This window comes from Phaethon aethereus (genome assembly GCF_964289735.1).
Source record: "Phaethon aethereus genome assembly, chromosome: W".
Lineage (NCBI taxonomy): Eukaryota > Metazoa > Chordata > Aves > Phaethontiformes > Phaethontidae > Phaethon > Phaethon aethereus.
Window position 1 is genome coordinate 9,585,669 of NC_138581.1, and position 20,220 is coordinate 9,605,888.

General features: G+C 39.2%; 1 protein-coding gene across 4 annotated transcripts in view; it reads left to right on the forward strand.

Annotated features, from left to right (window-relative positions):
- Nucleotides 1-944: 944 nt before the first annotated feature.
- The window catches only part of LOC309415229 (CUGBP Elav-like family member 4), a gene marked incomplete at its 3' end in the record, with an annotated part of 587,555 nt that continues 568,279 nt past the window's right edge, over nt 945-20,220 (forward strand). For all 4 annotated transcript variants that reach the window (XM_082012680.1, XM_082012681.1, XM_082012682.1 and 1 more), the window contains exon 1: nt 945-1,193. In XM_082012680.1, coding sequence (XP_081868806.1) covers nt 1,020-1,193 — 174 coding nt within the window. In that variant the 5' untranslated portion in view covers nt 945-1,019. The remainder of the gene's footprint in view (nt 1,194-20,220) is intronic.

The following is a 20,220-nucleotide window of genomic DNA, read 5'->3' on the forward strand; positions in this document are numbered from 1 at the left end:
AGAAGGTTGGTTGGCCAAGATAAGGTTATGGGACACGTTTGTTTCTTTGTCGGTCTCTCTGTACTTGTGCTCCTCTTGGAAGATGCCCACAGTTTGATGGACATGCTGCCTGAACCTTGAAAGACATGATACCTCCATTTGAAGGAGCTGGCCACGTTGCAGGCATTCTGTAGTAACTTCAGAGAAAATGTCCTCTGCATAACAAGCACTTCTTTTGCTGCAGGAACTGGCAGGTTTTCAGTATACTGCAGTAAGAAGGAATAATCTGGTCACATCAGACATACACACACAACTGGTGTAAGTCATTGTAACGTTGACCAGTTTTGCCAGAAGGCGAACATGGAGGTAGGGAGAGAAGGTGGGGAAGGGTTTTTGCTCTGCCCTACCATGACAGGGCTTTAGCTTTTGTAATTGCTAAGGCAATGTTTTGCAAGAATCAAAGACATGATCCGTTGGAGCATCTCTGAAGTTCTAATGATCTGTAAAGCAACAGAGATGTATTGGATTGATTGTTTGGGCTTTGCTGTGATTGTCTTTGTATGCATGGCTGGAAGGCAACGTGCCCTTGCAGCAGCAAGTGCAGGGTGGTAGCTCTCTGGTGTGATGCAAACGGGGAGACTACTTGTGGATGCAAGTCAGGCTAAACAATAGACATAGACCTCTGCAGTAAGGAGTCCCAAGTCCTTGTATGCCCTTTGCTTGGAGTCCTTGGTACAAAAGAAGCGGATGAGACTTTCAGTGTTATACAGCAGGAAGGGGCTTGTTCCTGCTGCTGGAGTAGAAGTGGAATCTCATGCTCCACCTTGCCACCATGTACATTCTTTGAGATCCCTAATCCTGTACAACCCTCTGTACCTGACACTTAAGCATGTGTTCCAACAAAATCCAGCACTCATATCCACACTGTTGCTCACTTTTCATCAGGTCTCAGAGGATGTGATGATAGCTTCATTTCTTGACTCTTTACTACTGACCTACTAAGGAGAGATTTTTATGGCTGATTTACTGGGAATTGGGTGATGATGGGAAAGTGGTTTCTTCTATGTCTCAGTTTTAAACAGATCCCTTCGGAAACACTGTTCTTACGTAGGTTTTGTGTTTTCTTTACAGGCTGTGCCTTCCTAACATACTGCGAAAGGGAGTCTGCTCTAAAGGCCCAGAGTGCACTGCATGAACAGAAGACACTGCCAGGGGTGAGTCCAGACTGACTTTTTTTTTTTTTAATCTAAAATGGGTTACATATGGAGTTCCCATCTTGGTTTTGGAAGTTTATTATCTCTGGTTGCTTGGATGATTTACTGTTTGCATTGTGCTAATAAACTCAAGATACCACCACCCCACGCAAATGGTTTCCATGCACAAAAAGAAAAGCTTTTTGCTTTTATTGGGAGCCAGGAAAACAGCAATTAACTGATTATGGGCTGGATTCTACCAGCCTTACTCACTTAAGGAAAGGCTTTAGGCTTCTGACCACTACAATAAAATATTAGAAGTGCTCACCAGCTGCTACCTCTTACTATTTTTCTTCTCTAAAGCAAGGTGTGGCAGCCAGAAATCAAGAAACAGAACACATTATTGAGTTATCACAGAATGAAAACATATTCCTGATGACAAAGTGGTTTGACTCAGTTACTTTAGTATTCAAGCAGCTGTAGCAGATTGGAAAGGCGGTGAGACAAGGAGAAAAGAGAGAGAGGAGAGACGAACACAAGATAATGAGGAAAATTATTCACATGAGCAAGATCTAAGGTTCAGACAACACAAGCAGAACTAAAAATAGAACCGGCATTATGTGGGGAAGACCTGCCCTGCTGGGATAGGTTTCCAGTTTAGCAGTAACTGGGGTGGAGGAAGGGGGAGGGAGAGAGACTATTTAGATTCAGCCAGGGTACATGGATTGGAAACAGCCAAGTGCAGCACTCCTGTGGCTAGAACAGGACTGGTTTCACAATGACACAAAAGTAAGCAATCAAGTAATCAAAAGCAGGATCCTGAGGATTCCAGCTTACATCTAAACTGAGAGGAAACTGATCCAGAAGTCTGCCTTTATTAGTTGGTGTTGAATGGCTGAGTCCTGTGTACCCATAACCTACCTTTCTACAAAACCTTAGACACTTCAGTTGCTCTATGTTGATGAAGAAAATGTTGATTCTGCTCTGCTTGTTTCCATCATTCTGTGTCTATTTACCTATCTCTATGCCACCTTGCCTGTATGGAGATGCCCACACACTTGCTCATCTATATCTATCTTTGCTTTAAAGGTCATACCTTATGTAAATATATACATACTTCATTCTCTAAAAATACATTTCTGTCAGCTGACAACTCCCTCTGAATTATTTTTTTCTAGAAACCCGTTAGCCGCAGATTGAAAGTGACTTGAGACTTGTTGAGGGTTAGATTTTTCTTTTTTTTTCTTTTTTTTTTCCTTTTTCCCCCTAACAAGTGATGTTTTTCCTTTTAGTTCTCTCTCCTCTGAATGATAGAACTAGATGTACAAAAAATGAAAATATTTTGAATATGGATGTTTCGGGTAACACTTTATCTGAAATTTTCTGAAATAAGCTTGAAATCAAATATGTATTTATCAGAACTAGAGATATGCTGGTGATGAACAGGGTGTTGTGTATTTAAAAGATACTGGAATTCCAATTGTCTTCACTGAAACTATTTGCTTCCCTCATTAGGAGTCAGACCACTCACTTGCATGGTTAAAATCTCATCCTGAAATGAAGGGAGTATCTTCAAGAAGTCAATGGGTCAGTGAGACTGAGGGCTCAGATTTGGAGGGTGTGGGAGAAAGTGATGATTTAGGATTTTTTTTTTTTTTTTACATTACTTCCTTATATGTCCCCAGTTCTGAATCCCAGCCTGCTTTTTAGGGATCTCAAATCACAAAACTCTTAAAGTCAAAACTGTTGTCTTGGACAGTGGCAAAATTCAACCAGCTTTTGCATTAGAATCAAGACTTCCTTCAGAAGTTATGTTGACTGATTCTAAGCTACAAGCAAAAGATTTCTTCCTTGGTTTATGTCATTTCTGCCACATGTAGCTCATACTGACCACTCTGACTTCAGAAGGCTTTTTTGTTTTGTTTTACACTTTGTTTTGTTTTACACATCAAGATCTGATTGAATTGGGAACGGTGAATTCTCAGTCTAAGATAGCAACCAGGTTTTTGAGAGTTCTGAAAACTGACTTTTCCCACCCCTTTCATTTCCAGTTCCGTTTGTTTCATGATAAAGGTTTACTTTCCACTAGCAAACCCTCTGCATACAGTTTTCTGCCAAGTTTCTGAACTCATCTTCTGAATGATGTCACTGTAGTTTATTTAAGGAAACCAGCCTTGCCTCTTGATAAACTATCATGCCTGGATACTGTTTTATGGTTCTTATTTAAGTAGCAGAGAATTATTTATGACTTACCTGACTGTTCTTGATAACATGCACCAACAATATCAAGCATAGTTCATCACCATAAAATAAAAAAACATTCATAAGGTCAGGGGTCAAAGTCCTCATTCACATGAGTTCACAAATGACACATATATAACACCTTATCAACACCTTGATCCTTTACTGTCTGTGACACAAACAGCACTACAGAGGAGGTATCAAAAATAATTAACAAGCCTGGTACAGGAAAAAAGAAAATAGTACTATAGTGAGCCATTGAATCAAGACACTTCTTTCCCATCCCCCAATAAACTGTGTATTTGCCTGCTCTTGCAATATTGTTGTTTGTATTCTTTGTATTATAAAACATAGAATTCAGTCATTTTTAATAATATGTACATGAATGCTAATGTATGGAAATGGTGAGGCATGAGGAGTTTGTGTCCAGATTCAGATGCTTTGCCTCTTAGCTATGTATCACTTTGTTTTTAGTGGAGTGGCTACATGCACATATTTTACAGTAATTACTTTCTGGATGTTCTTTGTAAGATGACAGAAATATGTTTCACATATTTCTATGTTATATGTGGTACATAAAGTAATCTTGTGGAATAATCAAAAGACTTCCAAGCAGGTATGTGTTGATGAATAAAGTCTTTATGGCACTTCGGTTTTGGGCGGGAAGGAATCATGATAGATACTTTGAAGTAACTAGAATGGAATGTAAAACATAAAATTATTAGTTAAATACTCTTCATCTAAATCAATTAGGCTGTTTTGGACAGTTTGAAATTGTCTTGCTTAGAACAGAAGGTTAATGTAGCAGGCTGTGTATGTATGTGTAAAGAGTACTTTGCGAGTGTGGGACAATTCGAATTCTAGCATTTCCTTGTGATTGTTTATTTTACATATAATAGAGTAGCTGGATGATGAAGTATATTAGTTCTTTAATAATTTATAGAAATGCTTTGATGTTGCAGTAATTACATTAAAGGTCACATATCAAAGGTAATTTGGTTGAGCAGCTGTGATGGTTTCTCAGAAGCAATCAATATTGCTGTCCGTGGTGCTGATTTCACCAAGGGGACTGCCAGATTAAAGGAGGCTTATTACCAGCCAGACAGACACGGGGGAAATCAAGAACAGATTGGAGAGATGCACTATTCTCTCTCCCCACCTATAATTAACACTGTTCACCATAATCTGTGCTAATCCTTCATAGTGGGAACCCTCCCCCCCCTTTTTTTTTTTCGCCAACATTATAAAAAGCAAATTAGGCGAAGAAGAGTAATTTGGAGGAGCAAGAGAGAGAAAGTAGAGAAAGTAAAAGTTGATTCACCCTTGGGATTTCTGATACTGATACATCTCTCAATGATAAAATAGAATATAAAAAACAGAGTCCATGTTCTTGGGGAAAGCTTGGGGGGGAGGGGAAGTGATCTAGACAATGACAATGCAGGGGATATAAGAATTATCTGCCTGCAGATTTGGCATAATATTATCTATTTGCCCCACAAAGCTCCACAGGAAACGAAATCAGGGAAATAAAATTATGTTTTAAGTGTAGTCATTTTGATTACAAATTATAGTGAAGCCAACTTTTTCTCCCCTTTCTTTTTTCTTTCTGAAACGAATGGCAGAGGATAATGCTGAGAAATGTAATTACGCTATCAAGATCTACTTTTATTTATAGCACAAATAAACCAAGCTCATGTATGATAAACACAGCAGCATTTTTTTGCCTCTAGTTCTTTGTGACTCTCTCAGGCAATGGGATTGAATAGTCCATGTATACTTGGTTGGAGGCACTGCCTCTTTGCATAATGTTAAAACCCCCTTGTAAGACTTGCAATGAATAACTATGAAATTAAGTATCTAAGAAACTGTTAACCTCAGCAATCTGCAGGGCTTATTCAGGCTGGGACATAGACTGGGTTTTCTTACTGTATCTATTCCTCTTGAAAGCGAGAGTGGTACTACTGCTATGCTAAATTTCTCAGTCCATAACATAATTATTTTTCTTCCTAACTGTTCTGATATCCTTTGTCTCTTCTGCCATCTAGAAAAAATGCATTCTTCTTTATTCATTGTATGCAAAAATTGTCATCTTTTACATTAGAAGACAGATGAGTTCATAAAATTCATTAAACTCAGTTCTAAACAAACAAACAAAAAACCTCTCTAATGAAACTAAAGCTGTGCTTAGTTTGTTTTTTTTTTAAAAAAAAAAGGTTTTCAGTGATATTGGTCTTATCCCACTAAAATTCTTATGCATATATGAGAAAAGACACCTGATCATGGAGGGGTGTGGCGGGGTGGGGTGTCATGCAACATCTAGCCCCTCTTGAATCCTTGTAATAAGGCTTAAAGGAGACATAAGTGTCATGTGGACTTCAGAAGTCCTGCATATATAGCATGGATTTCACTGTTCAAGCAGACCTTGCTGTAATTTTACACTCTTATTGTTTTTTTTAATGTTTCAAAGCTTTTTCCAAAACCTTGTTAGAAAAACATTAAACCACATATCACCCTGCACATTGTGTTATGCCAAAAATGGTATTATATTCCCACACCTTCCCATTTCAAAAGTTTTCTCCACCAATGTAAATTGCAATTTGGTCAGCAGTGGCAGGCTGGATGGGTTCCATTGATTAAAGTAGCCTGCTGAACACACAGGCTGCTCATCATGCCCTTTAGATTTTGAAAGAAAACACATTTAATTGTTCCCTTGGGAGAAACGTGTCTGTTTTCTGAAGTTAAAAATGAAGATGAAAAGGAATAAAAACAGATTTGAGGTAAGACTTGCAAAAACCAGTCCTGTAGAAATTCTCCAGTGCTTTAAAATCTTTGGGTGTCAATGCCATGATTAAAAAGATTTAATTTTTTTTTTTACCCTATTTCCTCCTTCTGACTGACCAGCCACTAAAACGACTTTTGGACCTTGGTTTGGGGAAAGGAGGGGACAAGAGAGGGAGAGGAAACCATATGCACTTTCCATTTGCTAAAAGCCCCTGTAGGTTGACAGTGCTGTTCTGTTCACCAGATGAGATGAAACACCTGGGTCCTATCTGCTTGGTAAACATTAAAGTTCCATTTCACTAGTTAAAGATTGGCTTCTGTATCCCTATACAGCAGCCTCTAGAATACAAAGTAAACTCTCTCTTTGCAACCCAGTCCAAAGAGCTTTGGAGGAAAAGGGTACAGTGCAATCATTCTGACAGAAACAGTGTGTTGGATGCATGCTGTTATCTCAGCTGAGACTGGTGTATTCATCACATTTGTGGTGGCTAATGAAGCTTAGCTTGATATGCAAAACGGGAACAGGCTTCTCAGCTGTGTTTGAGATTTGGTGGGAATTGAAAAATGGTGTGCAAAAATAAATTATAAAGATGGCATTGTCTTTCTAATTTGACACCTTTTGTCTCTCAAAGGACGATTTCCAAGTTATTCAACAAAAGCTTTTGCTGGACCTTCATTTGCTTTATGTGTTATTCAATGACAACTTTTCTTTCTGACGTGTCTGCCATAGGAGGATCAATCTAATTTTATGTACAACTGTAAAGATGAATGATAAGTAGAAAGGATTCAGGCAAGTACAAGCTGAATAAATTATAAAGGGCAAATGATGACAGGACTGGGGGTCCCAAGAGACAGTGATATGATAACAGAAACTAAAGACGAATTTATGATGGATGTAGTTAGCATGTACTGAGGCTGTTAATTCTTCAGGGTAGTTTTACAACTTCTTGTGATTGGAGCAATCAAAGTATTTCATTTTAAAGAGATGCTGTATATTTTCACTTGTCTGTTCTACATATTTGTATGTATGGCCTCATTTATATGCATAGCAGTAAACTCCCATAGGCTAGTCAAACTTACCTCCCATCAAAGGGCCCCTATTCTCCAAACCATAATGCCACTGTTTATGCATAAATAAATAGATAATGTATAACTATTTGAGGGCAAACCTGGATCTCAGCAAAAAAAAAGTTTCAATTTTCATCGAACTGAGCAATCAAATCTTTTCAGACACTGCAAGTAGCTGAGCACCTTCAGCTACCTTCAAAGACGAGCCTAGGGACTGAGTTAGCTCACAGATCCCTGACGAAAAATTATACATAATAAGTTTCAGGTAGGTCAAATTTTGAGCTTAAGCTACTTTAAGAGCAGCTGATGCAGCATCATAAAGTTAGAAGCAAATCTGATCTCAGAGCAGTTCTTGATTGCATTTCATTCATACTCTTATTTCTATCTCTTGTTCCTTATTATTAAGGATATTTGCATGAAAATGATATTTTTCCTTCCTCTGAAGGGTTGTCTCTTGTCTGTGAGTAATGCTTACTCTGGCCTATATTTGTGAATGGCATGGGTTTGATTCTGACTTTATTTACACAAGTGTAAATCAGCAGTGATCTGATTGAGGTCAAAGGATTTATATGGTGTAGGAAAGAACAGACTCAGCTATATTTGTCACTGCTGAAATGATGTCATCGTGAACAGTACCATAGCTCTAAATGAGGAAAGATATTTCTACCAAGCATCTTTGCATCTGAATATCTGATCTCACAAAACGCTGAGCATCCCTGACACCTGCTGGGCCATTCAGTAGCTCCCATGGGCTCTTTACTAGAGAGAGGTCCCAGCTCCAAACTATAGGAGTTAAAGATGGTTGGTCTCTTGGTGTTTCAATGAAGTTAGTTATTAGATACTAACAAACCCTAAACACTGGGGTTTCTAGTTGCATCACCCTACTGATTCAACTGATGGAATACACCCAGGAATAACTTGCAAGCAGTAAACCTTCTCATCCCGTGTTCTTAGTCACAGAGAGATAGAGGAAGATAAGAACAGGCACGCTGTAACAGTCAATTTACTTTTCATCTGTTCAGTCGTATGGATGATATTGTGTGATATTACGTAGTCCAGGGGTCATTATTCATAGGCTACCCTTTCCATAAACACATACTTCCCGTATTGGCACGACATAGCAATGGAGAAGCATGTGCCGATTGTGATCTGTAATGCAAGGCCAATGTAAGCTTTCAATAAAACACTTAGATGAAGATTCTCTGTAATTATGTGCTTTGGACTTCCACCGGTGTCTGCCCTGTGTTACTTCATGCAGTGTATACATGTCTTTAAATCCTTCAGATACTTGGTGAGACAAAAGTAATTTATTTTTTTTTAAAGTACAAAGGTTTAAGACCATACACAAGAGTGATGGATCAAGTATGTATGTCCACCACCAAAAATATTACCATTGAAAACTATAAAGGAGTCTTGGTCTAATTTAATTTAAATACCATGTATAATAACAATGAAAACACGAAACCACAGACTTGAATGTTGTGGAGCAACTATATTCCATGACTATAATTCCTGGGGGGTGATTATACAATAAGGACTTGAATCTTGTCTGAAACATTATTTCTGTTAATACTACTTATGCTATGCAGGTTAGGAACATCTATGCATGTTGGGAACAGACTTTCAGTTGCAGTGTAGACAGACTGCAAGCCTTACAATGTGAAATCCAGCCACTGGTTGCAGATCTTTTAAAAAAGCTGTGTATGCTGTATTAAATTGTCTAAGAGCATGATCTGTGCATTAAGCTTAAAACTGTGCTTAAAGTTAAGAACAACTTTTAAAGAACTAGCTGAGCTGGAATGCTTTTGGGATTGGCAAAAACTGTCCCATCTCTCCACTTACAGATAACTTTTGATAGGACTTGACATGATGTAACCCATTTAGCTTCTGTGCTTCACTTCTGCTGCGCTCGTACTTTGGCAGGGAGAAAGTGGTGGGGAATGGACTGACCATGAGATTGCACTATCAGTTCAGGCAAGTAGATATTTGAAGTGACTTTGCTCTGTTGAGTAGCTGCAGTGAGAGACTTACAGTGGCACCGCATGTACGATTTGCTGCACTTGGCAGGTTCCCAGCAATGTCAAATCTCTCTGATTAGTTTCTGTAAGTACAAGGACAAAATTAAGCCTAACCTATTTTTCAAAGAAATGTGCATTTCCCATTTTTCTCTTTAATAGGAACTTCTTATATCTTGTTTCCCATACTTTTTCTCCCCTTCTCTTCCCACCATGCCATCCCTTTAAAAAAAAAATCATCTTTTTAAAATACAATTCCTTCTAAAAACACATGCCTTCAAATTTCTTTAAGTTCTGTACTGTATTTTGACCTTGATATGCATACATTTTCAGCACTAAATGAATCCTATGGTGCGAGAATGAAGTTTTTTCCTTCCTTTCCCCTTAGGTATGGTAAACTAGAATCCTCAAAGCCTCTGCTATTTTCTAGTGCATATTTTCTTTGGCATGTTGCAAGAAATTATTGTTTTGATCACTGGCTTTGTAGGGAGGTTTTGACAGAGCAAGTCTTGTCCAGCTATAACTAATCCATTCCAAGCTCAGGTTGCTCAGATGGAGTGAATTTCTTTTTCTCTTGTTCTGTGAATAGTTCAGTCATTTCTATACTACTATAGTGACTTTGTGTGGTAAATATTTAAGTTATAAGACATGCTGGCATGAGTTTCTGATTTCATTTATAGCTTTGATCAGTGGAACAACATTTTGCTTCCAGGGGGTAGAACTGGAATCAGATTTTCTACGTCTTTTTATTTATGGCTGACTTACTGTCAAGATCATCCTCAGTAAACACCTGAGATGTTGCATCTGTCTTTTGCATTACTTTGTGGTGTCCTTTCTCAATAAAGTCACACTAGTGCCTCATGTCTAGCTGAACAGCATTTTCTCCTTCTTTTCTCCTCCGTCCCATCTCACTCTGCACGTCTGTCCTTGCCATCTCTTATCTCCTTTGTAGATTTGCTGGAAACATCACGTAATGCCTGCCTGGTGAAATGAGTTGAGATTACAGTTGCTGAGGAGGAACACCATGCTTCTCAACTACTTCTGCCTGGGAGATAGCATATTTTTTTCAGACAAAGGGAGAGATTTATGTTATTGATCCTTTTCACGTTTTGTGATGCTACACCTATATAGATAGCAGAGTTGGCTTCTTCTAAATCTGTTTCTTGATATTATGAGGCTTAGTGAGTGAGCTTTTCAGTGTATGTTCATGTTGCCCAAGAGAAACAAGGCAGCCAGGAAAGGGTTGTTCCTGTGGTGTTCCCTTGCCTGTTCTTCCTTGGAGCAACTGGGGAGTGACTAGGGATTGATTTCTGAGCCCATATTTATCCTGTGCAGGGGAAGGGAGGTGGGGTGTGTGCAGGGGGGGAGAGCCTTGCAGGTATGTGTTCTGGTGGTAGCAGCCTGCTGTTCCCAGCTTGTTATTTTTCTACCACTGCACCTGGGAGGGGAGAGGCTAAGACATTCCTGTGAAGCTGGTCACAACGTGTTGCTAGCACCTAACAAGCAGACTGCTGCTGAGGGAATCATGAGAAGATGTGTATATTTGTGAGCTCTATATGGTTTTTGGAAACTATAGTACAGGTTCTACAAAAGTGTATACACTACAAATAATAAAATACAGATGTGACACCCTTCAAAGACAGTGTCTCATGTCCCAGTGGAGGTCTTAAATTTATCTACATTGCTATGTGTTTCTCTTTTATTTTTATTCTATTAAGCCTTAAACCTTTTCCATCAGCACTCTGAGCTCAAGCTGCCATAGCACAGTGGTAATACCTCTAAAGTGAGCCTGTCCAAACTAATTTCATTGTCCTTGTTGAGTGAAGTGCAACAATTAAGCAGACAGCACAAATGGGTCCAGATAAATTGGGTATTTACAATTATTTCAGTTTGGATAATCTAATGTGATGTTCATTGTGCAACCAAGAAATATGCTTCCCAGTGAGAGGGGGGCTCTCATTCTGTACTCTTGTCTGCTGGGTGTAAATTCAAAGTAACTCCACAGACTCTTGCAGAGTTTAAGCTTCTTTACATCAGTGCAGCTCAAATGAGAATCTTATCATTTCTTTAGATGCTCTGTAAAGCTGCCTCCCTTCAGCTGTGCTTGCACTTTAGAGATACAGCCAGGGGAGCTGGAAGGTCATTTCTTTTCTTTTTTTCTGGGCCAGGGTTGTGTTGTTGAACTCATTCACTTTGGGGAATCCAGCTTTCTTTGAGCACGTCTTTGCTCTCCAGCACTGAAACTCTGATTGACAACTTGAGTTACATTCCAGATCTGGAATTGCTGCTGACTTTCTGGATAGCATTACAACCAGATCCTCTTATTACCAATGCCTCTCTTTCTTGGTATTAGCATCTGTGGTCTGTATTCTGGTTTTCCACCAATTCTAGCTGAAAACTCATGGTGATCCCAGGGGATTTACACCAGCAGATCGACACTAAAAGGCAGATCACTGCTACTTTTTGCTTTATTTCTTCGTTTTTCCTTCCATTCTCCTGGCCCCCCCAGCTCAAGCAACATACTGTGGTGTTGGGAAATCTTCACCAACTTAATCACATTTGGGCCTAGTGTTTTTCCTGAAGACTCTGGGGTGTGTAGTGCTTAGGCCTTGGTTATTAGTTTACACAATAAATGAAGCCCATTAGAACAGCATAATCAGGTCTCAGAGAAGGCCACCTCACTCATTATCTGAGGAGGTTATGTTAAGCCTCTGTAGTTATTAATCATACTTTCCCGTGCAGATAGCTGAAGATTAAGAGTCACATTTATCCTCTTTGCTCCTCATTCTTTCACATTGATGTGCAAATGCTTTTTATAATCGTTATTATGGTTATTCATAGCCTATCCAGTCAGCCAGGACTGCTCCTCAGATGTTGCTTGAAGTCTTGCACCTAACCGTGGTGGCTTGATGATACAGACCAGAGCCACTGGAGGTTTCTCCATTTATATCTCGGAAAACATCCTTGAGAGTCCTAGAAAGTCTCTGCTAGCTGTTATTGAATTGCAATATCTTGTCCAGAGGCCAAGAGAGTTCTGAACAGAAGCCGACACTGTTATAACAGCCAAGTTTAACAGCAACCCTCTTGATTTCACTTGCTTTGCCTTTTAATACCAGCTCTAACCTTGAACTTAGACTAAGATGATATGCTACCCTGTGGCTTTTTGAAATCTAGCCTAATGCCCTTTTAATCAAAGTGAATGACCTTTTTTTCCTTACTTCATTTTTAAAGCACTTAAATCAACTAGGATAAGATTAGGTCTGTACCAGGTGGACTCAACAGTGTTTAAAAAAAAAGAAAGTTTAAAAATGCAAGCATTTATTCCATCAGAGAAAATTATCTTTTAAATTTTTTTCCCTAAAAATATTTTTGTTTTCTATCATTGTCTTTCTGGTAGCCACACATACACAAAATAATTCCCCAGAAAACCTTCAACACCCACGTACTTGGGAAGACGGTTGGAGTCTTTTCTCCCCAGAAAGAGTTTAGTCATGGAGCATTTGCTTCAATAAAATTATGGTTAAAGCAACAGTTAGCAACTAACTTCATTCAGCATGCAGTGACTACACAACCATCCAGTTGCAGATCACATGAATGTACAATTACTTTCATCTGCTTGCATACACATTCCTTTTCTTTGTGTTCACTATCAGCTTTATAGAAGCTGTGCTCCAATTTTCTTCTTGTTCTAGCGTGACGGTGAGAAAGAAACTTCACTGTAAGGTTCAAATTAACGATTTATTTGAACTTCACTCACAGGTCCAATACGCCGTTATTGCAGGTTTTTATGGATACAATGGAGGCATGCACTATGGCAATTAAAAAAAAAAACAAAACAATTCATAGGATACGCTATTACAACCAACAAGTGATTTCCAGAATGTACTAACACAAACCACAGGCGTGCTAGATATTAATACCTTAAAAGAGTGCACTGATCACGATCTTAAAGCATGCCAAATACCATACGTGTGTTTCTTAATCACTCACCCTCTCTCTCAGGTAAGGTCTCTTAATGCCTGGGAAGTTACCTTACACAGCGTCCTGGACAAGGAGGGAAGAATGTCCTACAGGCCAGCTGTTGGAAAAGTCTTTTCTGTTTCTAGAAAACTCCCTAGTTTTCTACCCAAACTTTATGGGTTTTATTTCCTGATTTGATGGGTGTGCAGGATTATGCCCGAGTGGATTACACTGTCTGGAATGCTTATCTCTGGTGGTGTGGTAGCCCCTTAGTCTGTATTGCTAACTTTGTGACGCCTAGCACACAAAGTTACTGAATAGTGGTGGAATGGTGCTCAGGGCATTTTGTTTGTTAAGAGATTACTCAAGGCTCCATTTGGGTTTCGGTTCTTATCATGATCCAGTGTTCAGGCAACCCCGGGATGAGCCATTTCTGCAGTTCCCCCCAGGTCATCTCTGCATAGATAAGGATCTGTCAAGATGAGACAAAGCTGAGTCGAATCACAACTCCCTGTGTTTTGCCTTTGTGCTCTGAAACCTGTTTAGGTGGTTGTTCCATACATACACTTAAGCAAAACTGCTTTTCTGTAAGTGGTTTAGCTTCTGAAGCAGGGCCCAGGTCAGTGATATATAGAAATCCTAAAACAGTAGGTCCATAATATCTATCATGCAAACTTAAAATCACCAGTTCATCCAGTTGCTAAAACCTGGATTCAGTCTTTTTAACCTGGAGTGTGAGTTACCATGTATGTCAGTTTGACCATCCTAAAACTACTTTTCAACCTGTGAGGAAAGGTACATTTCTAGAATGAACAGTTCATACCATTTCTCTTTTGACTGAAGCAAATAAACCCCCTAACCCTGATTTTTCCTTAAGAAGTTTAAGTGCAGGTACATCTGTTTCCCTCACACTTGCAATGATAACATTAGTATGCAATGCCTATGTTTCCCAAATGCTATGCTTAGATACTGAGTCTGCATATCTAGAGGAAAGCAGCATTGTTGTCTTGACTCAGAGGTCTACTAGTCTTTGTAATCTCATGATCTGGCTTGGTTTTTCTTTCTTTTTTTCTTTTTGTCCTAGCCTAGACAGTGGGCTTGATAATGCATAAGACTCTTGCTACGGCCTTATGTTTGATTTTTTCTTTTTAATGAAAGTATTTTCTCTAGAAAATGTCAACTCAAGACCTTTCCATTTGAAGGATCATGGTGGTTTTGGTCATGAATTTATTTGAGATTGAATTTTTGGATCTGTTAGAAAATTCTTGTTCAAATAAAAGGGCCAGAAAAGTAGAAATCAACCCAAACAGGCAGGCATGACATTTGCTTGACATATGGAGCTTCCCTGATACAAATCCCTGCCCTACCTAATTCAAACTAAGAAGTGAACAGACACTGCCTCTCCTCTGTGCCCCCCCAATTTAGTTTCCTACTCACCTGATTCTTGGCTATTTGAAGACAACGTTTGCACATGCGCTTCCTTTATTTTCTCCTCCCCTCTACTTTTACCGAAATTACTAAATAATTTACCTGGAATACTTTTTTGAGTGGATGAAGATTTTTGTATGGATCATTGAGGCACAATACCAGACCTAGTTGACTTTAAGAAGAATATATAGTGTGTTGACATGCTGTAACTAGGCATACAGTTTACTGTAGCTGATCTCAGATTTCATTAAGATGTTGGCAGCTCCTCGGTTGTCTATCTCAAATTTGGTCTTCTTTGACTTCCTTTAGGTGGGAAAGTGAGGCTGTGAGAAAATGTATAGAGAAAGTACCTATGACAAAGTGTGAGTTTGAGGGCTGAAACAGAAACAGGATTTAAGAAAACTAGATTTAGTACTTGCCTATGTAACAGAAGTCAATGAACCCACCTTTGCTTTGATATCCTACCTACAAAATGGAGGTAATTAACCTTCCCTCATTGTTACCTCTTTGATTAGTAGACATTTAGAGTTCTCCAGAGTAAGATTTTTCCTTTCATATGCATCTGTGTTTGTGTACAGTGCTTAGCAGTGACAGCTCCTGCTTTTGACTACAGTGTCCTAGACATTTCTGTAATGCTGACAAAGGATGGTAACTGTTGGGAGGGAAAAGCTTTCTTCCAATATAAGGTGATGGCTCAGGATCATTCTTGCCTTTCAGGAGGGGGCTGTCTCTTTCCTCTTTCTCATGATTGACCTGAAACTAAATAAGGGAAGAGTGACATTCTTACTATTGCTTTTTTTTTTTTTTTTTTAAAGAAAGGAGAATTTCTCTTATACTCATGCTGTACTTGTTCATACTGTATTTGACAACTGTAATAAAATTTGGGTCAGATATAATTTTCAATAGAAAGAGGCATCCTACAAACCGTCCCATGCTTGTATTAGGGTCATGTCAAGAATAATAGAGACTATTGTCACTGCACTGAACCTCTGCATTGTATTAAGTATTCCTTACTTCTTTCTTCTCTGCTTCTCTCTGAGACATAATACAAGATGCCTATCATGTTCCACCACATCTCACCAAAGGACACAGAAAGGGAAGCTGGTTAGCAGGGAGCAAGGCTCTTCAAAGCTACTTTAGCATCAATGAGCACAGGTAAAAGGTAGAGCATTCACATTGTCTTGCTTAATCATATGTGTCCTCTCCCCCTAACTGAGTGAGAATTGCAGGAGGGAAGGAGGGCTTTTGTCAAGGGGATATTCAGTTTTTTCTTGCTATTACTTCATGGAGGATGTTGCATGTTGGTTTTTTTGTGAATGAACAGTGTCCTGGGGAGAGATGAAGGGATGATCTACTGGCATATGAAAGAGGTGATCCCAGGTGATTTCCTTTCAGTGTTGTCTGCTCAAGGCCTCCCATGCTGCTCACAGGTGTACAAAATTTAGTCACCTGCCTGTATGCAGAATAGGTTCTATCTGTATTGTCTTAGCACTGAGATTCCTTGCCATAGCTGTACACTGTCCACCCACACCAGAAAAGTCCATGTGCTGTCACAGAACTGCATCCACTTCCGACCTGTTCACGTTTAGGGATGGTTCTTGGCCTTGACTGCCTCATACATCTTGCCCTCCCCGTTCTGGATCAGTGCCCACAGCAGTGTGGTGGCCCAAGAGCCCTGATCTGCCTATCCTTTTGTATATCAGCATCTGTTTCTAACCCTCAAGAATACTTTCAGCAGTGAGCCTCAGTCAAGCCTCATTCACTTCTGGTGAGATGACTGGAAACAAGGAGGAGAGACCACTGAATTTCATTTCACTCATGCCTCACAAAAGGCCGTGAAGTCAGGTCATGTAGGTAAAGGAATTATTTGCTTCAAATTCCTTGCCCAGAGCTGCTCTGAGATGCTTTCACTGAATCTTTTCTGTTTCTGAATGGCATTTTCTGGGGTAGGTGGTGAAATCTGGTTCCCTCCAGAGGTGTGACACCTGCCCTCCTCTGTCCAAAGCTTGCTTTCACTTGACAAATCCATCAAGAATTCAGTGCCATCTGTTTGGTGCCGCACACCTGCACTTTCCTTCCCTTTCCTCCTCTCCCCTCCCTTCTTTTTCCAAAGCCTAGTGACATCCTTTGCTATATTTGAGGTGCTAACATAGATCAAAGTCCTCCCAGGATCAAACAACGTGCTGCATGCGATCCTTACGGTTACAAACAAGGTCTTTCACTGACACAAACACATTTCTGTGCTGCATTTTCAGCAGCCTATCAGACTTGATTCAAGAGTAGCTTTTGATTTCGCAAGGAAACTATCTTCTGCCCTTCCCCCATCAATTTTTCAGAAGAAAGGGGAGGGGAAAAAAAGGCTCAATTTGGCTGAAAGAAAAAGGAGAAGAGCTTTCTTGAAACTTTGGGGAGACGTTTAATATACCCATGTTGTATGTTTTGGTTGTTGCATGAAGTGGTAGATAGAGAACTTTAGCAGAGGATAAAAGTGTCTAATGTAGAAAGAAAGAAGGAGAGGACTAAGAAACTTACCTGAGTGTTTGTTACATGATTCTGATGGTATTTTTTAGTATCTTGTGGTCCTCACTTCCCTATAAGATTCTTGCTGTTCAAATTACCCTTCAATATAACCTTTGTTGTTTGAAGCAATAGGTGGGTCCAGAATATGTTTTGAAAGTTGAATAAATGGTTTTAAATACAGGATACTAATTATCATGGGCAACTATTTCCTATGAGTCTTTTCTTTGTACAGCTTCAAGCAAACCTTCAAAGGAGATGCACTGGAATTATAAGTATTAATGTACAGTTTTCTGGTAAGCTTGGATCTTTTCTATTCTATCTCTTGAGGCTTCTGAAAAGCTTTCTGAAAATTTGAGTGATTTAGACACTGAAAATTACACGCAAATAATAATTTTGCAAATCCCATTAGTAGAGGTTCACATTAGTTTCCAGTACTCTGAAAACACTGTTTACTGCACAACTTGGGGTTTTGTTGTGGTTTATTTTTCAGAACATTTGATAAAAATCCTTTTAAAATTATTTTCAGAGACAATTCTGTTTGGACCTTGGAAAAAAATCCCAATGTTTTTTCTCTGCCACTTCCTATACAGTCAGGAAAATGCAAAATTAAGGAGTATAAGCAATAAGTAATACCCCTTTCTACATTAATGCAAGAAAAATCCATAATTTTGCTAGGGAAAATAATTGTTGATTAATATTTCTGAACAAATAATCCTCATACAGCATAATTCATATTCTGTTATTAAAAATCAATCAGTAAAAAGCTCTTTTTAATAATTAAGTTCAGGGATGTTACTGTTTACTCATAATGTTACTGGGTTTGGTACCGTTCTGTTTCTTCCTGATATATAGCAATGGAAAGAAGCACTTACTTATAAGTGGCATAGAGATGAAACATATTGCTTTCAAGAAGAAAATTAGAAATACTCCCTTGATGCCCACTTCATCAAGGTCTGTTTATTTGCCAGAAGAGTCAGTTTCATTCCTAACTGGCATTTCTTCTCTAATTTTGAGCATCTACTTTTCTTAGGGTACAAGTATTTGGCACAGAGGTCTTCAGAAGACAAGAAAAAATGTAGATGTTATACCAGGAAAAACTGTTTGTCAGGAAGTAAAAGACACGAATCCATTTCAGTCTGTGATTACTCATTATGGGATCACACACTTGTTGGCTTGCCTCAACGGCCTCACTTCTGGAGTGCATGCAGGGTAAATAACTGTTAATTTCCCTGTTGCATAACGCATATTTTCTATCTTGTCTGAAGTGCGTAGATGCCGGTCCCCCTCTGAAGAGTTGTATTGTTTATTCGTTTGGATGAGACATTCAGGAGAAAAAGTTCTCTAATCAGCATACACTCAAAGTGAGAGGGCAGCGTACCTTTCTCTCCCACAGTTAAACCCTTCAAATTCCTTCCTCATATGCCTTGCAAGGTAAATTACAATGGGGTCTAAGTTTCTTTCACAAGAAAAATCCCCACTGGTCATTACAGATAACTGATATGGTAACTCAGATGTGCAGCAGCATAGGGTAAAAATCTTTAAAATAATTATGAATTCAAATTCTTGACTGAAAGTTCAAACTTCCACAAAGCACAAAATGGTTATACAAAATAAATAGTAGTGTGTACAAATGCATTATAATATGAGGAAATGTGTGCAATACTTGGGAGGCATAGAGGGATTTGATGTGAATTGCAGTAAGTTTATCTAAATTTTAACAAATTTTCAAATCCATTCTATGGATGACTATCCACCTCTGAATCATAATCTCACCTCCTTGCCTACCTTCAAAGAAATACATTCAACAGGAAATCTAGTAAAACAGTTTTATGAGAAATATGAAAGCTGGTATGGTAAATGGAGTTAAAATTTTACTTTCTTGAAAATAATGTTTTCATAGTTTTTCAGATTCTGTATGAAAATGAGCATTATAGTAATCTACTTCAAAAGTACACTGAAGCAATTTCACGTAATGAAAGTAGTCTAATTTAAATGAAAATACTGCTTGTAATTCTGATTAAGATTTAAATTTATGAAAAATAAGTAAAAGAATGATTTAGAACAGATTTAAAAGAAAAAGAGGAATCTCACCTAACTGGAATACATCAAGAAGTGCTGAAACATCTTTCAGTGGGGAAGGGGAAGACTCTAACAGGAAGAGATTGGTAAAATCCTGTTATATTAAGATCTCTAGATTATGACCTGGACTGCGTGGACCAGCTCAGCATAGTCCTCAAAGGGCTGGCACAAGAACCACGGACAACTTTCCACCACATGCTTGTTCATCACCACGGGCAGATCTTTCCACCGGTCAGACCTAAAACTGCTCTGCATAACTGAGGTTGCTGAGACATCTTTCTCACCCGCTGCCAATTTCCTTGCTGAAGCTCAAGATGCTGGGCTGGGTGAACTGTTTCATAACGCCTGACACTGGTCCTGGGCGTTCGGCACAGGCTTCAGGTGATTCAGGGCTGAGATCACTCTGCTTGGTCTGCTAGTGAAACCAGCCTTGAGTACGGCTGTAAGGATGTGAGGGACCGCTTCTCTCTGGGGTAGGTGGGGAGCTCCATGAGCATGTTGGAGCCTGTGAGATCTACTCCAGAAAGATGAGACATCCAGTAGCATATGGCCTGTGTGTACACGTAGTATATCTGCTTGCTGCTGACTCATCGATGCCTCGGCAATCAGTGCTCACATGTCTAGGAGAGGACGTCTCTCCATGTGGTGAGATCGCACTGGTGTCTGTCTGATGTCATCTCAGGAGTCCATGGGATAAAACAGTTGTGTAGAAAAACTAGAGGCTTTCTGAAGTTGGAATTAAAGCACAATTTTACCTTTCCAGAGGGAAGACAATGAGGAGGCTCTTCAGCCTTTGTCTGTTGCTGGTTTTGATATCTCTCCACAGATTAGTCAATTACAAATGACTCACTTCTGTGCAGAGAACCCAACTTAGGACTGGGGGGAGGGATGAAGTAGATTGGATTTTCTGGCAATAGGTGAGTAGATTTTTCCTAAATATGTGTTCACTATCTGCT